The sequence below is a fragment of the Tyto alba genome, unplaced genomic scaffold (genome assembly GCF_018691265.1).
Source record: "Tyto alba isolate M040663 unplaced genomic scaffold, T.alba_DEE_v4.0 Super-Scaffold_16, whole genome shotgun sequence".
Classification (NCBI taxonomy): Eukaryota; Metazoa; Chordata; class Aves; order Strigiformes; family Tytonidae; genus Tyto; species Tyto alba.
The window spans coordinates 25,048,120-25,069,527 of NW_024881278.1; the positions used below are offsets into that span (position 1 = coordinate 25,048,120).

Sequence of the window (21,408 nt, forward strand, 5' to 3'; positions counted from 1 at the left end):
ATTACATACTTAAGACCACAGAAAATTATATATAATTTTTACCATTATATTTTCAAGTTAAAAATACCGTTAAAATAGTGTTTGTTTTGGCTTATTATTCCTACTTTAAAAGCTGTATTCACAAAGGCACTATTGCAAGATTCTCACTATACAGGTCAATCTCAGGTCTCCTCTTTATTTGACAAACATCATACTGGATGGCACAATGGTTTTACACCAGTAAAACATGCGTTTGAAACTTTACTTCCTTCAAACACACATAAAGTGAGATTCAGCGTCTGGACACCAAAAATAAAAAGCCAATTTCCTGAATCAGAGCCATCAAAATAAATAGTAGTCTTTGTCAGAAAAGCTTTCATAATCTTGTAACTACAAATATTAAAAACACCCGTTATTCAGGAAGTTTTCCTTCTTTACCAAAAATTCCACGGTATACTGTTTACATCAATTCTGTCCAATTATATTCTAGGTAAAATCGGAAACTTTAGAATAGAACTTACCCATTTTTACTAAATACTCGTATCCATGCTTGTATGTTTGGTCCCAGCATACACAAGCTTTGTAAAGTAGTAAAGGTAGACAGGAGAACTGCAAACAAAAATGTCTCAGTCACTGACCTATAAAGAAGGAATATTACAAAATTAAGTGAGGTAGTTACTAATTTTCTAAGAGTTCCAAGATTTTGGAAAAAAAAAATCTCCCTACAAGTCAACTTGTGAAAGCACGCATGCTTTCTTGAAAAAAAGGAAGTAGAAGATAAATAAAAAAAATGTAGAAGAAGAAGGCATTTTATTCTTACTCTGTAAAATATTAACGAAAGATGGGAAGAATTCTGTTATCTGTTTGTTATCTCAACAAAGACTGAAATGCAGCAATTATTTTAAATGCCTGACACCTGTAATATTTTAAAAAACCACAGCTGTACCTCATATAATACATTAGTTCTGAATTGAAGTATGCTTGGATATTTACTTCATTATTCCATTTATTCTTCTAGCTTGATGTTGTGGAAGCAACCATGAACCCAAACTACATGATGCCATTGTCAGTCAGTAACTTAGTATCTCTCTCAGAATTCAGGCTGCTTCATGACTTTTTTTTTTTTCTTTTTAAATCATTCCTAAAAATTAAAACACTCATAACAAAAGGATGAAAGATACGCAAGATGCATGTTTTAGAATCTTAGGGGGGAAAATGACTACATGAAACTAGGGAAAAATGTTTGTATCCGTATGTTTAACAAATATTAAAGTGAGTTTTTTATAACTGTTTTGAACAACAAGTCTCGAAATATAAAGAAATTGTAGTAGCCAGCTTCTAAAACAAAACAAAACAAAAACAAACAGAAAACCAAAACAGCCATCCTTCTTCCCCCAGCCAGGAGCTTATCCTTTAACTTCCAATGTACCAGGAAACAGACAAGTAGTTATACCAATACGTGCAGGGAGAACTGCCCCTTAAAATGTTTAGAGAAAGATGGGGTCTTCTGACTTACTCTATGAGAGGTGCTCCATAAAGAACAATAATCGCATGAAATAGTATGCAAGACATGAAAAAGTATACACAGCATTTTAGAAATCTGGATATCTAAAAAAAGAGCAATAAAATGTCAGAATAAAGTTTCCAAAAAAAAGAAAACATAAGTAACATTAATAGTCTATACCTTACCAACAGCATTGTACTCTATTTCTAGAATTTCAGCTACAGCGCAGTATGATAATAGCATGGCATATTTCAAAACAGTTTTCCTTATGTCTAACACTTTAAATAATTAATTAAAAATGATCACAATCCCATCTAAACTTTTGTCATGCACCCTAGTATAATAAGGCAAACATACAAAAAATATAACTGGAAGTGACAAGATAACCAGAGATAATTTTATTGAATATTTTTACATTTCTGTTTTACATCTAAGTGTTATGCCCATTCATAAAAAAGCATCTTTCACAGAAAGTGAAAAAAAAATATTTAAAAGCAAGAAAATATGTAATACTAAAAGAGACATTCGGAATCAAATGTAGTACTTGAAACAACATGAAATAAAAGCCACTACATTTTGAACATGGCATCTTAAGTTCTAAATCCATTTGACAAGCATCCATGACTTCCTACAAACCTGCAAAACGCATATAATTTTCTAGGAATTTAAACAACAGTTTCTGAGTACTCAGTATATCATACAGAACATAGCCACTTGATAAAAAGTTCTGGTTAGGTTTGTTCTCATCAGGTCACCAATGGAAATCCATCATTTTACTTGAGCACTTTTTTTGGTTTTGATATTCTTTATGCTAGGCTGTGATAAAATCTCACCTAGAACACAAAGCCTTCTTAATTTTTAAATCACAGGTGGTTAAAATACTTGTTTTCCATAATGATTTTGTGTATTTCACATTGCCCTCAGTCAGCAAAACTAGACAGAAGCTCTGTATACAAAGATACTGGTTTCAGGGATCCTTTCTTAAATGTTTAAGAATCACTACGCCAGAGGACTAAATGTTGTCTGACCAGGCAAGTTGGGGGTGCAAGGCTATCCACCTGACGTCCAAACGCTGGTGTATTCTCCCACTCCTGGACAAGTTGTGTGCTGTTCCAAATTCACCCTGTTCAAACATAGTTCATTCGGATTCATACCTTTAATGCTCCTGTTACAACTACAAAATTTTCTCCCAGATGTAGATTTTCCTGTATGCAGATGTCATCGTTCAAGGAAATGGAGCCATTTTAGTACCATTCCACATGATTTTAAAAAAAATTACCAACTTCATTTAAATTTTAATGAGCTAGTTCCTCTTTTATGTCTCAAATTCTAAAAATTTTTTATCTTCCTTTGAAGTTATTACAAACTTACAACTACATGTGAGAAAAGTGTTTCTTCATAAAGCTGAAGGTCAAGCCTGGACTATAAAATGAGTTCTGTGCCCATTCAATTTTGCAAATTTTTGCCACCACGCAAACTGTCAGAAAATTAACAGCTGGGACTATAAGCAATATATTGACAAGAAAAAGGAAAGGCACAGAATCACCCACCTGAACAGGTTATTTACAGGTAGAGAAAGTCTCGTATCACAAAAGTATTGGAGAACTTATTTCAAAAGGTGCTACGCCCAGCTCATTCATGGAAAACAAGTATTCACCACCAAAATTTGTCACCTTTCTTTCTCACTTGATTATTTCAGTGAAAGAATTTGCTTCCCCTCCATACTGTCTGGTAGCAATTTAAGAATAAAAATCTTACCTTGTGAGCAAACGAACTTCTCTTATGAGACAGATTTGGTTTAAGGACTAAGTGCAATACTATACTAACGGTACTAACAGAAACAGAACAAATACACAACCACGTGAGGTGTGTCCCCAGAACTGTGAATCCGTCCCAGAAGAAAGCCGGAGCAACTGCTGTCAGAATGACTGAAAAAACACAGAGGAAGTTGGCAGCCAAAAGCCTCCTTATTTCTCCTTCTTTCATTGTGTTCCCTACGAACCGGCCACCTGCAAGACAGCAAGTCGCACCCCGTTACTGAAACACGGCGGCGGCAGCAGCAGCGCTACAGGGTAAGCATTCTCCCGGCCGCCGCATACACGGCTGAGCTCCGAGCTCGGTTTGGGGGCAGAAAGGGTTCTTTTGAGGCAGAAGAACGCCTAGCCTTTGAAAAAACCAACCCCAAACCCACGGAAACGGCAGCGGGGCGCTACGAGAGCTAGGCGAGCGGAGCGCTGGCACCGAGTAGGCGGCCTGCCCCTGCCCCCCGTACCGGCACCAGCAGCCCTCACACCGCCCCGCGCGCTCCCTGGCACGAGGGAGCCGCCTCAGCCCTTCCCGAGCCCGGGCCGAGGCCCGGCTCCTCCTCCTCGCCGCTCCCTCTTCAGCCGGGAGACGGCGGCGGGGCGGCCTCCTGACGGTCCTCGCCCCGCGGCACCTGTCCCGGGCGGTGGGGGGGGGAGAGGGGAGAGCAGGAGCGGGAGCGGGAGGTGCCGGTGCCTTCCCGCCTCTTACCGCAGCGCTGCCGCGGTGCGCGCCCGGGGCCGCCCGACAACGGAAACCGGCGGCGCTCGCGCGTCAGTTCCGGGGCGCGCCCGGAAGCGGCGGGTTGTGGTTGTGGTAGTGGTGGAGGGGGACGCCATGGTGTGCGAGAAGTGTGAGTGGGTCGGGGGAGCTGCTGGGCCTTGCCTTCGCCCCCGGGGGTCCCGGGCGTCCCCTCAGCCGAGCAGAACAGAACAGCACAGCAAAGCAGCTGCGGGGCCCGGGGCGGGCTGTAGTTGGCGGCTGCGGGAATGTCTGGGCGCTGGTTGTGAGTATTAACGTAGGTGTGGTTTTGATTTTTTTTTTTTTCCTTTGGAATGTTTTCTTGCGTAGGTGAGAAGAAACTTGGTACGGTGATCACTCCCGATACGTGGAAAGATGGCGCAAGAAACACTACAGGTAATCTCGGGGAGGTTGAACACTTGTTTTTTAGGTATCCTAAAGCCAGGTGGGTACCTGAGCTATCTTACAGTCTTAAGGCTAAAAGCTATAATAGTTAATCAGGTTAATTTTTAACTTCCGTAGTTTCCTTCCTATGCTAACTTAATGCACTGGGAATTTATCCGGCGCTTTTCAGTGTTGTTTGCCAGGGTTTTTTTCTCCATATGTGGAATGACGATATGCAAACAAAGCACAGTACAAGGTATTCTGCTGTCCTGTGCTTTAATGCTGTGTTACATGTTTTACCTCTCTTTCTGGCTTCATTTGCACATGTATAAGTAAAAGCTGTAAACTAAGACCTTTAAAGTATGCTTAGAACTGGGAAGTTTATTAGTGTATGGTTCTGTTCTTTTTGTAGAAAGTGGTGGCCGCAAGTTAAATGAAAACAAGGTGTTGACCTCAAAGAAGGCAAGGTTCGTACTGATTTTGGCTACAAAAGTCAGTTTGCTGCAACTGAGGCCTGTTACCTGCATATGTGGGTAACTGCTCAAAACTTGTCCAAATTATACTTTCCTTTACGAAAAAAGATATCTGTGGGGATTATATTTGATTAATTGGTAAAAGTGTGCCCATACATATTTCAGGGGTGCTTTCTACTGAACCATAGAACATGGGCAGCTATTTTACTGCAGTTCTCAATTAAATTGCTAGGGTTTGATGCTTTTGTTAGGAGAGAGGCTGGGAAGGCTTACTGGTATAATCTCTTGAGCATTTCCTTAACATCTAGGGGATGTTCTGTTACGCAAGGGGGCAGGGCGCTACTAGAAGGTGTTCAAGTTCAAAATAGTCTAGTATCTTCATAAAAAGACACGTTTTTAATTTTGCTTTTGTTAAGTTTTTGTCCATAATGCAAGAAATCTCTCTTGATGAGGAAAGTGGGAGTTTTTCTGTAAACATTGTGCAGCCTATTAGAAATAATCCTCGTATGTCCCTTTTCTGAATTCTGTTTTTTGCTGGAGTTTCTGTTTGTGCACTCTGGCTTAGACTTCTTAGGATGAGGCAGAGGAAATGCTTTATCTCCAGGTGTATAAATAAAATAATTTTAATTTTTCCCAGGTTTGATCCTTATGGAAAGAACAAATTTGCCATATGTCGGATTTGTAAGAGTTCTGTCCATCAGCCAGGGTCTCACTATTGTCAAGGATGTGCCTATAAAAAAGGTGAGTTTCACCAAGTACCAAATTACCCCAGTTTGATTTGAAATTAGAGAGCAAGTGGAACTCTTGAATTTGTTTCGTTTTACAAAGAGATGGCTAAGATATGGTTTAATTGCTACCTTCAACTACTACTAGGAGGCCACAGAGAAGATGGAGTCAGACTCTTCTGAGGTGCACAGTAATAGAGTAAGAGACAATGTACACAGGTTAGAATGTGGAAAATTCTAATTGCATACAAGGAAATCAATTTTCACCTTGAGGGTGGTCAAATATTGTAATAACAGGGACCCACAGAGGTTGTGGAATCTCTGCGGGAGGTATTCAGAGCTTGACTTGAAAAGCCCTGAGCCAGTGTCATCCAAGTTGGCCATGTTTTGAGTGGGTCAGGGGCAGGAATAGAGACTGCTGGAGATCCTTTCCAACCTTGGTCATTCTGTGATTCTGCTTCTTTTAGAATGCTTCTGGTATCTAAAGCAGTAGAACTGGAAGAGTAACTGTAAGCTTAATTCTGGCAGTTGTGAAGAAAACTGTCACCTAGCAAGTTTGATTTATCTTGTGGTTGTTTTTGTTTGTTTTTTTTTTTTTTTATTTCAATGAGATTTTGTAAAACACAATTGCTTGTTGCATTTCCTCATCTGCTCCCTTCTCCCCTCTCACATTTCTATACTAGCTAAATCTAAAACTCTAAATAGTGGTCTCCACTAAAAAAAAAAAAAAAAAAACATCAAAACCCCAAGCCTATCCACCCCCAAAAAACCCCCCACAAAACAATATAAATTCCAACTTCTGCTCTTGGTAAAGCAATAGGCTAGCTTAACAAAAGTAGAATATCTGGGGAATGAAAGGCAAAGAGAAAAAAATGGAACTGTAAAATCAATTAAAGTATCTCTGAAGGCAAATCATGCTCTTGATTGGCTTTGTGCCTGCATGTATTCTTATGCATTCAGTAAGCCATTGAAAGGTTTATTTCTTTAGAAGGAGTCTGGTCCAGTTGTGAACATGCTTGATGCATTGTAAGTCAAGCTTGGCTTAAGGTGGAACTGAAAAATGAAAAGGAAGAATATAATCATTGTCCCTAGAAAGCAAGATATTGCACTGTGCAGTACATAGGATATAAAATCTTTCTGTACTTATGAGTTATGTATGAATGACTGCACTGAAATTCTGCTTATACCTGGAAGCTTTCTACCTTACATATTCATAATAAGTCTTCAGTATTATTAAGAACTGTTCAAAAATTCCTCAGGGGAAAAAAAAAATCAATTTCAAGCAAATCTAGAGAGCGTTAATGATATAAAACTTTTAGTAGTCTTGTGATTTTTTTTTTTTTTGAGTAGGTAAGCAAAAGGGCTCAAACTTGTAATTCCTGGAGGGGAAAAAAAACATGAACTCAGTTACATTATTAATACTGAGTAATCTACATAGCACACAGACATGGGTGAACCAATTGCTAGATGTAGAGCTACAGCTAACCGGTAGAAGGTTTCGTTTATGAAATTACTTTTAATTCTTCTATAAATGTGCACTGTGTCACCGAGTCAGTGGTTTAGCAGCCTGCGATAGGAGGGTTGCCTTTTCTAGCTGGTAGATGCTCACCAGATGGCTGCTTGAATCCTATATGGTAGAACCTTGTTCTCTTTCTTAAACTGGTTTGGGAAGGTTTCAGGATTTCATTTTTGTTTGCTTGTGTATCCTTACAGGTTGAATCTGTTTTCTTCATAAAATTCACTACTTTAAGTGCTTTAGGTTCTGGTTCTGACCATCAGATACATGGCTGTGGCCTGTTTCTTGAAGCAAATGTCATATGACTTAGTGCTTCAGCTGTTGAACACCTGAAATTGAGAGGCATTCTAAAGTTAAGTACTCTTAACTTAGACCTGAAGTGAACAGCCTGTGGGCTGGATTTTGCTCTCCAAAGTAAATCATGTGACGTGATCCCTGCTGTTCCCTTTCCTAATGGACTCTTAGATATGTGTCCAGTTACATGATGTCAATATATGAAAGCACATGATTCGGAGACAATTAACAGGAATAGATGCCTCTTGACATTTTTTTTTCTATCTGCTGATGAATGGTCTTGTAAAACAAGATGTGGCCCTGCCAGACAAAAGATTTAGCACCATTCTGCTTTAGAAGAAGGAAAACATTGAGATAGCCCCTGCCAAACTTGAGGACTTTTTGCTGCTCTAGTCTTCTGACTTGCCACTCTGGGTTTAGGCCAAAGCCCTCTGGGACATCAGTGGTCATCTTCACTTCAATTCTCAAGTATTCTTGGTGCCCACTGTTTCTCACTTCTACCACTCTATAAATAGCTTAATTCTGTGAAACCGTATTCTTCTTAACTTTCTTGGTTGTCTGAAGCACCCCACCTGTTTAACAGTCAGTTTGTTGGTGATGGTGTTTGCTTAGCCTAGCTACTTTCTGTCCATCTCGGGCCTTGGTTTGGGTACAGGACTTAAAGATTTAATAATACACTGGTTTTACCTTTTGCTAGATGGGATTGGGAGCCTTTTCTGACTCTTTTCCAGTATTCAAGCAAATTACAGAGGCCTCGGGCAGTGTTGTGAATCATAATGCTCTCAAAATAGAGCTGCTTGTTTTTTTAATGGCAGTATTACACATATGCTACAAATACTAATTTGTATTAGAAGTCGTATTATTACTTCTGAATTTGCAATATCTGGTGAGAAAATGCACAAATAGATTGTCAATGAGAGCTCATTTAAACAATTTCTTGAAAGTTATCTTTGCAAAAACATAGCAACTATGTTTTTGAAGAAAAACTAATGATTTTAAAATAATTTACACACCTTTTGTGTGCTTATAGGCATCTGCTCAATGTGTGGCAAGAAGGTGTTGGATACGAAGAACTACAAGCAAACTTCTGTTTAATCGTATTGACTAGTCTTTTTATGAACTTCTGTGTCTTTGTACAGTAACTTGTCCCTAAAATAATTTGTGAATATTACTTCCTGGAACATAATACCTTTACTGGGAATGAGATGAGATGTAAAGACATCCTGATTGTTTGCCTAGGAATGTATATAGTGTTTGTTTTTTGTTGTTTTAGCACTAATGTTAACTGATATTTAAAGGTAATGGTTTGCAGCAACAGATACGGTTCAAAGTGAATGAGAAGATCCTAGTGGTTAGGTTGAAACTATGTTAAAATCATAACACAGATCTTTTGAGATTAACATTTTTATTCTTTTGTTGTAGCTTGAGTCTTCTGCTTGTCTGATAGTAGTATTTATAGATGAATAACTTATGAGCTTGTATCACCTCATTAAAGTAGTATCTTCATTTAGTTCTATGCTTATAGGTATTTATAATTACTCTCGTTCCAGACTATTACATCCTCCCTTCTAAGTATTGCTCTTCAGATTTTAATGCAATTGTCCTGTTAAACTTCGTTTCTGCCTACAGTAGGGTTAGTTAAATGACAAATTGTTAAACTACTGAAATCTAGTGTGTTATTCTACCAATTCTTACTTTAGCAGTAAGACTGATTAGCTATTCTCATGTTAGCCTCTAAGGAGTCTTTACATACTGCATCTGGTGGCCCAAGGCAATAAAATAACAAGCATCAATTTCTAATGCCAAGTCTCAGTCTCATAATTTCCTAAATTAGTCTTGCTTTTAAATTGTTGGTTTGAAACTGACTCTTTAATTCTATGATGTAATTGCTTATATACATGTCAAATTTGAAAGATCAAAACAAGCTGCCTTCTCTTCAGCACTGGTTTGATGTAAGACTTGGTGAGCCTCTCTGAACAGGAGAGGCTGAGTGTGGCTCTGCATTTCTTTTGTCCTTTGGTTAGTTTCTACATAAGAAAGCATTTTCTGTTATGGAGAGCAGTAAGTGTTCACTGGGCATGCATTTTAAGGGAAAAAAATGGTACTCTTAATTCATGGTGTGGTTGTAACTAGACCTATTTAAGTGTTTACTCCTCCCAGCAATCTCCTCTTGGCAATCTCTTATGCTTTTGCAACTTTTTTTCAACTGTAATAGAAAAGCTATCAATAGGAATTTCCCTATGAATAGATATTCTGGTTTAGGTTTCTTTTTGTTCTGATATCTATTACTAAGACAACTGCATGACTAATGGAAACTGAAAAATCGCTGTTCTTTCATTGTGTTAGTGGGAGAAAAGAATACTGGGGATATAGTTATTCTCTTTGCTCTTAGCTCCTGCTACACTCTAGTTGTGCTGTAAGTAGCCCACAAAAGGGGGTTGCCTGACATTTCCTGTCACCCTTAACTATCCATTATTGAGTATTTGTCACCATAGTTTCTTGTTCCAAATGTGCTGACATTCTGCAGTTGCTAAAATGGTAATTCTTTTCAGCATTTTATATCTACTAAGAAACTTGGTTAGGATAGTGTAATGAGCTGGGTCCCCTAAACGAGGAATACTGCTGCTCTTAATTTTAAAAGCTGCACTTACGTTAACAATGGAATGGAGGTATGTGGATCATCTAGCTGGTGATAGCTGGCAGCCTGCAAACTTATTTCCACGTGGTGGTGGCCACTTGTTTCCAAACACATCAAGGAATTCTAATTTTAGTGTACATTTCTATAGCGTATCCTTTGTATGGATGAAAAGAAAATGTCTATAATTGACTTCACGTAATGCAGCAGGTGCTTTCCGCAGAGTGTGTGGCAATTTTAGGTGGTAGGTTCTCTGACAGTCTCTGAACTCTTCACCCTTTAGGGGTGTGTTCTATAAGACTGGTTGATTTTTGCTATTCCTTGAATAAAAGTTCTTTTTTTGTCTTCTTAAAACTTGCCAGTATTTTTATTTCAAAAGCATTACTGTGTGTAATTCCTGAATACATGGTATGAATTGAATGTTTATTGCACTCTGTAAATGTTGGCACTGAATAAATTCTTACCTCATTTTGTAACTGATTTAAGAACAACAGGGATTTAAATAATATGATTCTTTGTTCATAGTTATTTTGTTAATAGAGCTTTTATGCACCTGTATCCTATTTCTGGGCAGCTGCTTTTGCATGTTAGAATGTATTTTTGCTGGAAAAGGACAGGGGTTTTTGGGGGTGTGTTTGGTTTTGTGTTTTGTGGGTTTTTTTTGTTTGTTTGTTTTTTTTTTTTTTAATAGTAGATACAAACAGTGGTTTGTTATAGTGGTTTGTACAGGCTGGGGATCTTCCATCTGTAGCTCTCAAACCATCTTAGCCTTGTGAGAGGTTCAGTTCCTGCAATCTGTAAAATTTGTTAATGTACCAGTCAACTTTCAGAAAAGCCCATTTTCCAAGCATTGTTATGGAGACCCGTTGCTTTAAATTTAGATCACAAGCCCTCTCCTGCATGTCTGAGATGCACCACAGTTCAAGGCAATCTTGGCAAAGAAGCACTTAAAGTTAGCTTTTAAATTTATATACATATTCAGTATAATTGAATTGTCATAAAAAAGCATTTCTGTTGATTCTAAAAATGTCTCATTGTCATGGGACACCTTTCCTGAGTCATTGTGCAGTGAAAAATAAAAGAAAATCTGTAATCGAAAGTTGCCATTTTTGTTTAATGTACTGAGAAGGACACATTAATGTTCCCAGATGATCAGACTGTCCTTTAAATCACGGGTTATGTAAGAGATTTGTGCTGCCAAATTTAGTAGGATTAGAATTTTCCTCAGTACAGCTGAATTCCTGTACTGTCCTTGCTGTTTCTGTGTGTTCAATGGCCCAAGTATTACTGAGCTAAGTATAAGCAATTTTGATGCAGATTATTGAGAGAAAAGAACAGACTAGCTGTAAAAATGTTACTGTGCCTGTAGCAGCCAGTCAGATGAAAATCGAACAGGAACTGATGAAGAGTCCATGTTGTGTCAGGGTGTTCTCACATTCTTCCTCACCCTTATCATTTGTTACTGTGATGCTGTGATTTTTGTTGTGTTTTTTTGTTGTTTTTTTTTGTTTGTTTGTTTGTTTTTTTGTGTGTGGGTTTTTTTGTTGTTGTTCTTTTTTTTTTTTGAACCATGTTCTTTCTGCTGCGGAAGCTGGAGAAAGGACCATCCGGTATAGTAATTTGGCAATACTGTTCCAAGGCGTTAGGACTATTTTAATTGCTTACCTGTAGAAACGTGGTGGATTTTTTTCCCCTGTTGGGTTTATTCTGTTCCTTCATTATCAGGATAGCAAGAAAGACTTTGTCTTATGTACTGGGATGTTACTGACCTCTTTGCATTCAGTTTTTCTTGAGAACGGCCCAGACTTGCATCAAAATCTCTTACTTAACAAAGAGATGTACTGGTTTCAAATTGTCTGTTGCACCTACATGCTTGTTCTGGTATGACCCCTATCATCAGCCCATCTCTCCAGAACAGTGCCTCAAGTCACAGAGATACTTCTGTTCTGTGCTACCTGAGCATCGCTCTACCCAGAGACACTTAGGCCAGGACCCTCTGCCAATCTCGCTGTCATCAGTTCCGGGCATGAATCCGGTGCCTTTGTATCATCAGTGGACATAAGAGATATGTGCAAACACTGAAAACCAATAGATTGAATTAAGCAGATGCATAAAGTAATGCAATGAACCATGTCGCCCTATTTTCCTAATACAAATCTGTAAGTTTCCCAGATGCAGAAAGAATCCCCAGCATGGGAGATCCATTATTCATTGAAAGACAGTAAGCCAAGAGCAGGAGCTGTGGCTCTTTACATTTGGTAGGACAAAACTTAATTTGTGATACGGCCTCTACACTGAAAATAAGATTCTGGGGCTAAAACAGTCTTTAAAAAAGCCCTTGGACAGGTCATTGTTTTCCCTGGATTGAAACTGGGCTTCCTGATGATCTGTAGTACATACAGCCTAAGGATGGACCTTTTTCTGTCATTTGCTTTGGCTGTTAGAGAATCCAAGAGTGGTTTAGAGGATGTTGCTGCCCAGTCACTGACTTTCTGGTTGTTTAATGGAACTAACTGCTCAGTGAGCACTGGTGCAGCACGGGATGATGCAGGTATCACTTTTGCTTACAGTATCTTATCAGATTACTGGTTTAGGAAAAGAAACGTGGCAGGGTGCAAAATGGAATGCTGATGACAGCAAAACTCACCCTGAATATTGTGAGAGAGTGAACACCTTGCCACATCACAGCTGAGGTTTGCTATTAAGCAAAAATATTTTTGCTCTTCCAGTTGGCAGAACTGGTTGGACAATCTGATGAGGCATGATGACAGCCCGTACAAATAATGGAGCCAAATGTTTCTTTTAGGATTGTAAATGTGCCTCGTGAAGACCAGTTGGTTTTGAATTGCTTGTCTTTCTCCCAGACTTATACTTTTATGGAAGAATTCATCATCTGAAATTCATCAGAAACTGATTTTGTGTCAACTTTTATGGATGGGGGCCACAGTTCACTTTGCAAAACTTACATGAGATATATATGTGTTCATCATGTCTGCCTAACGCCTGTGGAAAACGTGAGTTCTCTGTTGACCGGGAGTACTTCCCTCACCCACTTTAGTGCAACAGGAACAGATGTGTTGAAGGGACCTGGAAGAATTTGTTTGAAAGCTTGCCAGGAAACTGAATGAAGAGCTGAATGGAGTATTCCACCATGTGGGTATTGCTGGTAAAGATTACTTTCTTACATGGTTCGTGAAGACACTTCTTAGGTTTTTTTGCCTTGCTGCCATTCCTTTGCAATAAATAGCAAGTCGATCTTTTCAGGCACCACTGAATTGATAGCCAAATAACTACCTAACTAAGCAGACTTTCCAGATTGGCTTTCTAGCAGAAAACCTCTCGAAACTACTTCTTCCTTCCTGTCTATACATTTGCACTGAAAGATGCAGGCAGAATTTAGCAATGTTAACGTTTATTAAGCATAAGCACTTCCAGCAGATGCACTTATTATATGCTTGTCTGCCAAGTGGTATTGGGAAAACAAAAGTTGGGGTTTTTTGTTTAATTATTTTTTTTTATGCCTCATCATGGTTATGATGATTAAATATCAGTATTTTTAACTGTTTCAGGTCACATGCAAACACACAGACCTCACAGTTGCCATTTTCTACTGGCTAATGGGTCTTGTCACACGCATCTTAAATACACTGTTATCAGTCCAGTCTTCAGGAAATCATTCCTTGCTGTTAATTTTCTGTTACTCCTTTTGCAGCCATAGAAGATAAAAATTTGGAGTTTATAGAGCTCCCAGATTGTGTCAGGTACTTTCACTGTTCTGGTCTGTTTACTACTGTTCAGTAACACATCAGTGCAACTGAGACTGTGTGATGAAAGGCATGACTCTCAGGAAGTTGACATCTAGCCCCGTCCAATTGCCGTCTTTTGTTGACTGAAATACTTAAATGTTAATAGGATTAAGCAAAGACTTTACTCCACCGTCTTAAATCTCTGTCTTTCTGTGGAAGGTTTTTGAAAAAGTGATGACAGGACGTTTCAGTGATGAATGGCTTCCAAAATCATTGTTTCCTAAAGGATGGGAAGTAAGCAAAAGTGATATAAGGGAAGAATTACTCTACTGATTTTCAGATTTGTTTGTTTTGTTTTGTTTTCAGGTAGTCCTTACTTATTAGAGTTTCGCAGAAATCTTCAGAAGGTCAGGCGTATTTTGTGTATGCAGTGGTGTCAGCCTGAATTTGAAGAAAGCCTAAAGCAGTCTCTGAGAGATTAGTTGCTCCAAGCTTAAAATAGATCCTTGTTTGGATAATGAGATATTAGTAACATTAATTGTTTCTGTTTTCATCAGAATATGTGAAATCGAAATTCAGAAACTCACCAAATCGGCATATTTCACAGTCTAGGTTAGGAATAGTGGACAGGTAAGTAGATCAATATGGATTTACATAGATTTGGTAGGGCTGCAGTGAAGAGGAAGAAGGGGGCATTGTGTGCTCGCTCCGTGTGGCATCCTGCAGTGCTGTTGTGGAGGCTCGGGACAGAGAGGCTCCACGCGCCTGTCCTGGCAGTAGCTAAGAAAAAAAGGATCTGCTACCACGGGCAGCAGAATTCAGGATTTAGAGTCAAAGTGTTTAATGCAATGTATGTTGCAGATTCTAAAACATTATGGATAGTGAACTGTGTGAGTGAATCTTTGAAGCTTCTAGGAAAACTCTAGAGAACAGTAAAACCAATTGATTTCTTAAGATTTTGCTGATAATACCCCCATTTCTTTGTTTTATCTGTCTTTGCTATTATAACTACCTCTCTGGACCAGGCTAACATACAAGCATATTTTATTGCTGAACTTTGGTAATTGCAGCCTTGGTAGTTGCACTGAGGGGAAAAAATAGATGAGGTATTATGGTACATGAAAAAAACACCCCAGTTTTTAAAGACTGTCACATGCATTTGTTATAAACGAGAAAACTTTTAAAAGTATTTATCTTAGCTAAATTAAAAGCAAATGATCATGCAAATATTAAGGATATAAACTAGGTTGCAATCACTGCCTTTTTATTATATAAAAGATTTCTGAAGATTGGGTTTCTTTCAGAAACAGCTGGGTGCCAGGGGCAATGTTTTAAAGGTTAAGTTCATTTAAGCAGATAATTAAAAGTTTCAAATCCCTTCCAGTATAAGACTATATATGACAAGATCATGAAGATTGTTTGGAGGTGAATATAGAGGTTAGCCAGGTTTTGACAAGTGCACCTTTCACATGCTAGCTGTGAAATGTAATTTTATAAAGACTGCTCTACCATAAAGTGCCATATGCTCTGACTTTACTCCTGCCTTTATATTTGTAATAAAAAAATCAGTGCTTAGATTGAGGGAGGAAATTGTCGTACCAGCAACAGTAAAAGTATGTGGAGCACAAATGCATGCTTCTGTCATTGAGCGCTCAGTAAATGTTAATTTTCCTTCACAGTGCTGCGGGAGGTAGATAAATAAGAACCATTCAGTGCATTGTCCAAGGCTGCTGAGGAAGGTGGTGTCAGGTTGGGGTTAGAACTCATTTAAAAAAACTGTGGCATATGTAGATTGCTAGGAGATAGCTTGTCTCTGTGTATCTTTTGTGTATGTAATACTTCTGATACGTGTGTGACCAGGACAGACGAAGACAGGAGTTTTGCACAAGAACCCCTTTAATGAAGGAATTAGTTAATTCAGAAAACAAACAGAGCATAGTTTTTCTATGGGATTTTTTTCTCTTTGAGGTCCATTCACACAGTTTTCAGTAACATTTTTTGTGTGTGTATGTGCATATGTGTGTGTACATAGGTTTCACCTCCAGTACTTAATGCTTTGGGCTATACAGTTTTATTTGTGTAAACACATTTTCTGTATAATTGTTTAACTTTCAGCGTTGATTAAAGGTAGGCAGGAAATGTGATATTTATTGAACATTTCATTCATAAAACTATCAGTTTAACTTGTGCTTATTTGGACACCTATGGGTTATGATACATTATCCTAATTCTGCCAAAGATTAAGGCATATCCAGGCTGTTATAGGACAGTATCAAGAAGATGAGTCAACAGGATTACAGTGCATAGTGGAACACAACTATATCTCAAAGCACATTTGCATGTGAAAAATGTTATATTTGCAAAATTAGTAGAACAGAATGCTGAAGAAAGATCAGGTATTAAAATAAATCAATAATCTGATAGGAAAACACCCCACACATCTATAGAAGATAAAATTTTAATTCAAGTTCATGTTAACAGTCAAATTTTGCCACTCTTTTTGATGTAGAACAGTATATTTTTTTCCCAGTATTGCTCCTAGTTTTGTTCAGAGGTATAAATATTTAAAGGTAGTTAAGAACGTAATTCCCATTTGAACTAGTTTCATTGAGAACAGGTGCTCACGTTGAGCTGTGTAATAAGGTATTGCATGGTATAAATAAGGTATAAAATGTGGCATATTAGTGATGGGATATTAAAAAATGCCACTTATTCTACATTATTTACTGTTACTGCAGGTTTATTTCCAATAAAGCTTTAATAAAAAATCAGCTTGCCACTAGCAGATAGATAGCAGTACAATAGCAGCTGATCTTTTTTACTATGCATAAACATCTGGACTGTTTGATCCCAGAGATCTTAAGAAACAGCATTATGTTATGTTGTTGGTTATTTATTCCCTTCAAAAAGTGTCAAACAGGACTTCTGAGCTAGAATTTCCAGATAGTGATAAATAAATTACCTGCACGTGAGGAATGAAGCAGCCTGTTAACTAACGATTGAGCATTTTCCATATATCAAAACAGGCTGATAGTGCAGTACTGATTTACTGTATTATATACATTGCATGGTATATCATTGCATGTTACAGTATATCATTCAACCCTTTTCCAATCTGTCCTAGGAAATTGATTTAGGTTAAGGAAAAGGATTAAAAATATTTTTTGATGGCTAAACAAATACAGCTTTGTCCTCTTCTTTGAATCCTGCAGAAGGGCCCATAACATTTCTATGTATTTGAGAATCCTAATTTCAGGATGTAGAAGCATTTGTGTGAGGGAAGGGGACAGTTCTGGAGAAGGAGTGGCTCTCTGCAGCCACTTACCCATATTTCATCGTAGTCCACTTAGCAAAATTTCTGTTAGTGACTTTTAGGAATGGGCACATAATTGCATTGCTGATTTTCCAGTGGGCTATGACTTCCAAAGGACAGCTTACCAGGCAGCAGTTTCTGAAGCACTGTGGCATGCTTGTCTTGTCATGCCAGCTGGGAGTTTTAGTTTGCACCTTAATTCTGCCAGCCAGAAAAGACAGAGGACAGTGTAGAAACAGATTGCATCAGTCACGTATCTTCTGGCTGTTCATAGGGAGAATGCTGGCTGGGGAGACCTGTTTTTTTTTTTGGTCAAAGCATCTTTTGGAAAATAACCCAACAGAATCCTTTGAAATGGGACAAAATTCGCAGGAGTAATTATTAGTGCTCTCGATCCTCAAAGGTGTGTGGTCATCCAGCTCTCACTGAAATCTGGGTAACGTCTGAGTGTCTTCAGGGATATGTATCTAAGTTTGTCTTCTGTAAGCTTTGTTAGTAGTTGGGATGAGTTGGTTTGGTTTTGATTTCTTGTGTGGGGATGAGTAGGTCATTTTAGACTCTGGCTAGTAAAATGTTACAGTGGCATTGTGCTGCAAACAGTGAGAGAACACCTTGTCTGGTTTTTGTTGGGTAGCTATGAATTAAATACTTTCATCTTTTAGCAGTAGTTTTAGGAGACTGCAAGGTGCTAATGAGAAATGAGAACAAAGCTGTGAAATAGTTGTTTCTCCCATACAGATTCTCCAAACATAACACAAACATACCACATATGGTAATCAGCATCTGGCAATTGTATTTACTGTTAGTGCTGTCAAACTGTGATTTGGAATCTGTTTCCATTTAATTCTTGATCAGCATGAGAAAATTCTTCCTTGAATTTTGGATCTTCTTACAAGATGCAAGAATGACACTGATGACCGTCCTGCTGTTTGTCAACACTGAGCAATACCATGCATATGTGCCCACAAAGTGATTTGTTAAATGTTCACCCTTAATTTAATATTCTAAAATATAAGTTTGGATAAAAGTTCATGGGAGCATCATTCTTAACTTCTGAGAACAGCTCTGAAATGAACTGCTGTTTTTCCATAGTCAATATTTAAAAATGCTTCAGTTACTCAGAAAACCCATATATCACCCACTGTCTGCTCTTTCCTATAAGAAATATCATATATCTCTAGAGTGAAGCTCGTAGTGAAAGTCTGGCTGAAGACATGTTCCTTCTCTTCATCTTGGAAATTTGGTACTCAGCAACCTTTCAGCGTTAAGACCTTAACACAGCTTAGGTAGCTTCTCACTCAAATTGTTGCTTTTAGAGGATCTCATCCTTCAGTCCCCAACAACGCACAGACTTTTGTGCAGGAAAGCTGCAGTGCTCATCTCAGAGCTGAAAATCCGGTTGCACATGAGTTGACCTAACAATGAAGAACTGGAACACTGATGTCTCTTGTGGATCTAGGTGCAAATTACTTCACCAAGATTGTGGTATCTGGTTGATTAGCAAAATCAGCTTTGGGAGCTGGCTCAAAATCTCCCCTAAAATATCCCAAAAGGGAGATGATAGTGATACACAGGGACTGTGCAGCTGTTCCTGACTTTTTAGTCAGGCATCGTGATTAAACACTAGGAATTATTTTATTTCTAGACCTGTGGGCACTCTAGCAGGTTTCAGGGATTTAGTGACTGTAAGAGCAATCTGTTTCATAAATTGCTCTTAAACTAGCAGAGGAAAAGTAGGATCTGGCAAACCCTGCTGTTACTGCCAGTATTTGTGAAGTAACATTGGGAATGGTCCTACTGCGCTCCAGGTACATGCCATCAAATTCTAACACCAAGTAACGATGTGGGCTCTTGTGCTAGAAGCATTATTTAATGCTTTGGAAAGCCAGTAAGTGTGGTGCTAATGAGGAGTAATGGACTGGCAGCTCTAAAGCTCTGAGTATTTAAAAAGGTATTATGTTGACTATTAGTGAATATAAATGATTCTATACCACCATATGTAATCTGATTAAAAATTAGTTAGATATCCAGGCCTATTTATAGTATCTTATGTACTATTTATCATTACCTCATATTCTTTGTAGACTCAATTTTTTTTTTTTTTTAATACTGCTCAATTTTTTTTTTTTCTTAAAAACTGCTATTGCAGTTTAGATTATGTGTCTGTTATGGCAATTCTGGGGTGCATTCAAAGAAGGCATTGGGGACTACCAGTCCTATTAGCATAAGCCAGTGAATTATATGCCTCACATTCTGCAGTTCAGCTATGGTTGAACTCATTTGCTCCTCCTCTCCAGCCCAGTCTTTTTCAGGCTGGAGTAACACCAGCAGCCAGTTATTTTAATCCATGTAGTCACAATCTTCTAAGGTCATCATATGAAAACGTCTCTTTTTTTCTGTGAGATAGCTGACAGCCAAAAAAAAAGAGATCCTATTTTACCAGTGTGATCTATATCCAGTGGATTATCAGACTTGTCTTCACCAATTATAAAGCAATCTCCAATATTACATTGTGTTCATGGCAGTTCAGAGTACTGTAGGAATATAGTAGGGTCACTGGGAAACATTATTTTTGACTCTTTGGTATGTGGACCATTTCTTCAAATGTATGGAGTATGCTCATTATTTGATAGCCTCAGCTTTTTCAACTGAACGAGAGCTACTCACTTGTGCGAAGTCTTTTTTTTTCTATCCAGAAAGAGGCACCAGTCTCAAAATTACAGATATCCCTGATTTACTTACAAAACTAATCTGGCAAATTTAGCAGATGACCAGCAGGGCCATCAGCAGCTGCCAGTAAAATATGTACACTTGGTGACTAGACCTTAACTAACGAGGTCACAGAATCTACCCTTCATACAGACCTTAGCTTCCTGCCAAGTCCCTCCCTACTGAGAAGTCAGGGATTTAGGAAAATATTTGCAGCATGCCCGTGACACTATTTCAGTTCAGGTTGAGGTGCCAAGTCCTTGACTAAGTACCTCTCACAGAGAACACTCTCCTCCCAATCTCTTTCTGCTTGTAGATGATGGCAATTGTTTTGTATGCAAGCTTTCACGAAGTCTGACTGGGAAATGGAGTCAGAAAAGATAGCATTTCCGTGGCATGAAACAGTCCTGCCATGAAAAATCTGCAAGTAACTATATAAACTATAAAAAATTCATATTATATAAAATCTAATTTCCTGCAAAGAAAAAATATTTTGAGATCACTATCATAATATCTGTTACTGGTATAAACAAACCACAGACAGTCTATCATTGGCATTGTTCCTGTTGTCTCTAAGAGACCTTTGCCTCCTATGAGAAGGGGAAGGTATTGGGCTGGAGATGGAGTACCTTGCAGGTGCTCCCTGGAGATCTTTCCACTTCCTCAGGTTGGGAGACAGTGCAAACTATTTGCCAGTTTTTTCATGGCTCAGGGGAGGCACTGTACTACCACAATATCAAGATTTCAGTCCTAGCTGTGAATCTATCCCTTCGGTTCACCACCACTCAGTCTCAGCTCTGAAAATGAGACTTGCCTCGTGCATCGTAACTACAGTATTCCACAGGTTTGGTTGTCTATATACATCTGGTTACCTTGCAAGCTTGCATAGCACAAGCACTTTCTTCATTTGATGCATATCTGCAAAAGGAAGGGCTTGGGTGCTGAATGACTAGTAGGAGTGATACTAGAAGGAAAGGTGAAATCTAAATAAAGTAAGGACTGAAGAGGATTTGTGTGCCAAGTCTACAGGACTACCCGTGGTAACAGCAGTAGAGATGCAAATCAGAAACTGTAAACAGTGAGCTCTTGAGCTGTGGTCTTCAAGCCTGCATGTCCTTCTATTAATACCGATAGGAAGTTCAATATTGCATCTGAAATTCTGAAAAGGTTATCAATAACTCAGACCCACAAAGCATGGTAGTTGTAGAGGCAAGCAGTGCACATGTAGAAGTTCTTGACAGCTGAGATGCTAAGAAACTGAGAAATTCAGTTTCTACCAGTTTCAGAATAAATTCAGTCTCCCCAAGTTTCAGAATAAAAATACCTTTAACATTGTGCAAGATGGAATGCCTGGGAACAATCATTCAGTTTATGAAGGTAAGGTGACATTCTAAATGGAAATTTTGTTTTGACAACCATTTTTATTCCTATAGCTAGAAATTTAACCTCATTTTATTCAGCTAATAAAACACTACTTTAATATTCTGAATGTTTGGATTATACTTGAATTCCAATTTGCACCTGAACATAGCCTAACACTGATCAGGAATCAAAAAGATATAAACTCTAAGAAATATCAGCTATCT

The 21,408-nt window shown here is 38.4% G+C and overlaps 2 protein-coding genes across 2 annotated transcripts in view; one reads left to right on the forward strand and one right to left on the reverse strand.

Annotated features, from left to right (window-relative positions):
* Positions 1-4,054, reverse strand: part of PIGF (phosphatidylinositol glycan anchor biosynthesis class F) — a 30,274-nt gene extending 26,220 nt beyond the window's left edge. The window contains exons 1-4 of the mRNA XM_032985293.2: positions 3,998-4,054; positions 3,242-3,492; positions 1,496-1,587; positions 501-617 (exon numbers count right to left, since the gene is read on the reverse strand). Of these exons, the coding sequence (XP_032841184.2) occupies positions 501-617; positions 1,496-1,587; positions 3,242-3,469 (437 nt within the window). The 5' untranslated portion in view covers positions 3,470-3,492; positions 3,998-4,054. The remainder of the gene's footprint in view (positions 1-500; positions 618-1,495; positions 1,588-3,241; positions 3,493-3,997) is intronic.
* Positions 4,055-4,074: 20 nt separating this feature from the next.
* CRIPT (CXXC repeat containing interactor of PDZ3 domain) lies at positions 4,075-9,219 on the forward strand. Its single transcript, XM_032985292.2, has 5 exons — positions 4,075-4,139; positions 4,358-4,423; positions 4,824-4,878; positions 5,522-5,625; positions 8,450-9,219. Exons 1-5 carry the CDS (start codon positions 4,124-4,126, stop codon positions 8,512-8,514), a joined length of 306 nt encoding a protein of 101 aa, XP_032841183.1. The 5' UTR covers positions 4,075-4,123; the 3' UTR covers positions 8,515-9,219.
* The last annotated feature ends 12,189 nt before the right edge of the window (positions 9,220-21,408 follow it).

Bases quoted from the DNA above. Each gene is read 5' to 3' on its own strand.
- CRIPT (XM_032985292.2), top strand. The intron at 4,424-4,823 runs GTAATCTCGGGG...TTCTTTTTGTAG, and splicing joins TGGCGCAAGAAACACTACAG to AAAGTGGTGGCCGCAAGTTA. The intron at 4,879-5,521 runs GTTCGTACTGAT...AATTTTTCCCAG, and splicing joins TTGACCTCAAAGAAGGCAAG to GTTTGATCCTTATGGAAAGA.